The sequence below is a fragment of the Nestor notabilis genome, unplaced genomic scaffold (assembly GCF_000696875.1).
Source record: "Nestor notabilis isolate BGI_N333 unplaced genomic scaffold, ASM69687v1 scaffold30724, whole genome shotgun sequence".
Taxonomy (NCBI): Eukaryota; Metazoa; Chordata; class Aves; order Psittaciformes; family Psittacidae; genus Nestor; species Nestor notabilis.
The window spans coordinates 12,313-16,735 of record NW_009927402.1 but is presented as its reverse complement, the minus strand read 5'-3'; the positions used below and the strand labels follow the sequence as shown (position 1 = coordinate 16,735).

Here is a 4,423-nt window from a genome sequence, read left to right as displayed (position 1 = left end):
CTTGGGAGCTACGAGCGGGGTTTGCCCCCTGGCACGTGCCACCCGCCGAGGCCCCCGCGCGCAGGTTCGCCGCTCGTGGGCGGGCTCCGTGGGGCTGTTTCTGCTTTACGCTCTGGCCTCAGCAGACCCTCCGGTTCCTGCGAAGTCCCGTTGTTGCTTTCGTGCAGCAGGTGAAGCCCTGGTGATAACTTGGGTTTGCTGTGCTCTTCCAGTTACCTTCTCTGTCTTTACTCACCGGCTGACAGAGCTGATGGCCTTGTACCAACGCTTCAGAGAACTCAGCCTGCCAAACGTGGGTGCCGTGTCTTTATCTGTGTTTGAGGTTTTGGTGGTTTGAGGCTATTAAGCTGGCTTAAGTATGAGAGGTTTTGCTTTTTTCTCAGCTTTTACTAGATGTCTGTAGAGCGTATGAAGCACAGTTGGCTGGTACCATGCCCTGGGCAGCTGAAAAAAGGTGCATTTCTGCAGAATTACATCTACTTGTCAAGTGTGTTAGCACAAAGAAGGAAGGAGTTTAGGTCAGTGAAGCTGGTGATTAGCACTTACATGTCTCTCTCTCTCCTCACCTAGATTGAGCGGTTGGACGTGAGCAGCTTAGCACAGACATCCAGTGCTGTGGCCTCGAGCACTGATGGCAGCATCAATGCAGATTCTGTTGATGGGACCCCAGATCCTCAGCGTACGAAAGTGGCTATCACACACCTGCAGCAGAAGATACTGAAGTTGACTGAGCAGATCAAAATTGAACAAACGGCCCGTGATGACAATGTGGCAGAGTACCTGAAGCTGGCTAACAACGCAGACAAGCAACAGAGTGCCCGCATTAAACAGGTGTTCGAGAAGAAAAATCAAAAGTCAGCCCAGACCATCTTGCAGCTGCAGAAGAAACTAGAACATTACCATCGAAAGCTGCGAGAGATTGAGCAGAATGGGATTCCTCGGCAGCCGAAGGATGTCTTCAGGGATATGCATCAGGGTTTGAAAGACGTTGGAGCAAAAGTCACTGGCTTCAGCGAGGGAGTAGTAGACAGTGTGAAAGGTGGGCTTTCCAGTTTCTCCCAAGCCACTCATTCAGCAGCAGGAGCTGTGGTTTCCAAACCCCGGGAGATTGCCTCCCTCATAAGGAACAAGTTTGGGAGTGCAGATAACATTGCTAATCTGAAAGACTCCTTAGAAGAAGGCCAGGAAGATGGGACAGGAGGCAAGGCTTTAGGTGTTATTCAGAACTTTCAGTCAAGCCCAAAATATGGCAGTGAGGAGGATTGCTCCAGTGCCACGTCAGGCTCGGTGGGAGCTAACAGCACAACAGGGGGCCCTGTGGGAGCTTCTAGCTCCAAAACAAACACTCTGGATATGCAGAGCTCAGGGTTTGATGCAATACTGCACGAGATTCAAGAAATTCGAGAGACACAGGCAAGATTGGAAGAATCATTTGAGGACCTTAAGGTTCGCTATCAGAGGGACTACTCGCTAATAATGCAGACGCTGCAGGAGGAGCGGTACAGGTAGGTGCTTTGGTGTTGTGTTTTGAATTAAATACTGTGAGTTGCAGAGCACCAGTCCTGGACGGGCTGTTCCCAGCAGCCTGATTCAGATGGGAAGCTCTGTGGTCTTCTCAGGGTTTCGCTTTCCCAGCTTTGTCTTCTGTAAATATTGTTGTCTTGCTGCTCATCTCCCTTTCTGTACAAGAAAGAAATAGTGAGGAAAAAAAGTGTAGTGTTTTAAAGATACAAAGTTAAACCTAAGAGGTTTAGAACAGTGTCCCAAAAGACCAGGAATGTATTGATGCAATTACTGTTACCCAGACAGTGCTTTGCCCTGCAAAAATCTTGCAAAGGCTGGGGTCAACGCAAGAGGTAGAGAACTACGTGTGGGCAGTATCCTGACCCTGCCTCCTCCAATGCTCGGGTCCATGTCTACCAAAGAAAGAAAGATCGGGCTTTCTTAGGGTTCTCCAAAAAGACATGGTCTTGCCCATGTGTCAAAACTAGATTATCCCCTTCCCTTCTGCACTCAGCCCCATAGAGGCAGGGTTCAATTAAATCAAATGAAATTAAACGTAAATATTGGCAGTGCTCTTGTCATGGAGGTCACTTGGCTCTGGAAGGGGGTAATCTGTGTTTCTGTCAGCCTTCCCCTTGCTGAAAGGAATGTAAGGGCTGAGGAGTTGCTGCAGTACTGCTGTCCCTGGTCAGGTCACAGGGGAGAGGCGAAGGAGGGCCGTGTGATGTGGCAGCCAGTTCCTCCTACCACCCCCAGGCTACACCCACCTCCCTGCCAAGGAAAGCAACCCATGGAGAGGCGCCAGGGATCACTTTGCCTTTCCCTTCCTTTTTGTGTGGGAGAGAGCTTTCAGCAGGCTGCCCTGTGCTGTCCATGTCTTGTGTCCTCCCCCTCCCACACTGGGTGCAAAGGCTTGTTCCCAGGTTCCAGAGGGAAGAGTTACCAGTTGCTCTTCTGTGGCCATTCAGGACACTGCAGCCATTCAGGACACTGCAGCCTAAATCAATGGGATTCTTAAACTGCACTTCTTAAACTTCAAACAAGAAATGTGAGGGGCCCAAGTCCTCTTTCTGATGGAAGACAGCAGGCTTTCATAATGAGGTTGCTTATGGCCTTTGTCATTTTGGCCAGGCTGTCAAGCACAGCCTGTGAGGCTCAGCAGAGCTGCTGGGTGTGGGGACAGGTACCATGTGCCACTTGTTGCATTGGTTTGCACAGCACAACATGGAGCTGCCCTACAGCTCTTCAGACAAACTGGTGCCAGATCATTGGAAAAACATTTGGAAAGGCTTAGCCTGATAGGATCTTGTAGAGACAGCAAGCTTTCTGTGTGCTTTGCAAAGCTTAGATAGACAAAGCCAGCCCAACACCACTTCCTAATCTCGCTTTGCAACAATCAGCTATTTGGCTGAGAGCAGCACCCAGCACAGCAACTTTGGTTCCTAGTGCCTCATTGTCACCAAGTCACATAACAGCGTGGTGTGGAGTTTGATCCTCTGTTCCCCAGCAGAGAGGGGTCCTGTTGTCTGTTTTGTGTAGGTTGTTGTTTCCCAAATACATCAGCAGGCATTCATGGTGGAACACTATATGCAAGCACCATACAGCTGAAGGAGTGGTCTGAAAGTATAATAGAAGACTTTGGGGACTGGTGTCTGTTGTTAGCTAAATTGGCTAGTTATTCCCTGACACCACATAGCAGGGCTCATGTAGGCCCTCTTGCTAGTGCAGTATGAAGTCCTGTCTGTTGTGTGACATTAACCTTTACTGAGGTGAGCCTAGAGCCTAACCACTTACCAAGACAGCCTGGAGTGAAAAGCTTCTGAGAGAATCTGTATTTGGTATATAAATGTTTAAAAAGATAGTAATTTAGACCTGCCATTTGGAACATTGCTGTAAATTAATTAAAGGTATGACCTTTCAAGAGGACCAGTTAAACCACATGAAGTGTCCTTGTCCCTGCAGGCTCAGAGGTGAGCAGGTAACTGCATGATCTGTGAGGAGCTCATGAGTTAATCACAGTGAGATTAATACCTTATTGTACAAATCTAGATTCTTGTTCGATACCTTCTGTACTTTAACCATCATGAAGATAAAAGCCAACGTCACTCTTAAGATCTGGAAGGTTACGTGATGTGTCTGAGGGCAGAGGAGGATTCTGCCTTGGTGGAGGGGGCTGGCTCCTCTGAGCAGGAGTACTTCTAGTTCCTCAGCTCTCTTCAGAAAAAATGAGAAGATGGGAATAGAGGTTGTGATTTGGAGCTGAGGATTCAAAAAGCCAGCTTTAACTCTTCTGTACTTCTGGGAAGCTTTCAGAAACAAGCACGGAGTTCAGTAAGCGCTTAGAAGAAGTATTTTGGAGAAGCCTTTACTCGTCGGGTAACACGAAGTGTGTTGTACCTGAAGCTTGAACAAAGCAGGTGCCGTGACGTTTTCTGACCTGGTCTTTGTCCATTTCCTCTTTCTTAGATGTTCTTTTTTGCAGGTCCTGATCTTTTTTCCTTGTGTGTTTGTGCAGTTTCTGTCTGTCAGCCATGGCTCACTTCCATGGCCTCCTCAGGCTCCTCCCTACCCCTGCTTCCAGACCTTGCCTATCAATCCACATGGCTGCTGGTTTGTGAGCTGGCTCCAGGCAGGGACTTGCTGGTGCAGTCGCTCCAGTTCTGCCGCCCTGGTGCTGCGGTGCGGGGCTGTGCTGCCCTGCCTGCCTGCTGGCAGCATGTGCCAGCCCCGGAGCACCACACCGGGGCTGAGTCACGGAGGAAGGAAGATTCTGGCGGCACCTTGGCCCTCATTGTGTTTCTTCTGCACCGGGAGCAGGCTCTGGGTTGCCTGTTGCTTATCTCATCGGTGGGAAGGTGGCGGTTGTTTACTGATACGAGCAGGGACTTTCCGTGCCTATTGAGACTGAAATAAAGTTCCT

The 4,423-nt window shown here is 49.4% G+C and overlaps 1 protein-coding gene across 1 annotated transcript in view; it reads left to right on the top strand.

Annotated features, from left to right (window-relative positions):
• Positions 1-408: 408 nt before the first annotated feature.
• TMCC1 (transmembrane and coiled-coil domain family 1) overlaps positions 409-4,423 on the top strand; it is a 10,762-nt gene continuing 6,747 nt past the window's right edge. Inside the window, 1 exon segment of the mRNA XM_010014048.1 lies at positions 409-1,505. Within this exon segment, the coding sequence (XP_010012350.1) occupies positions 409-1,505 (1,097 nt within the window).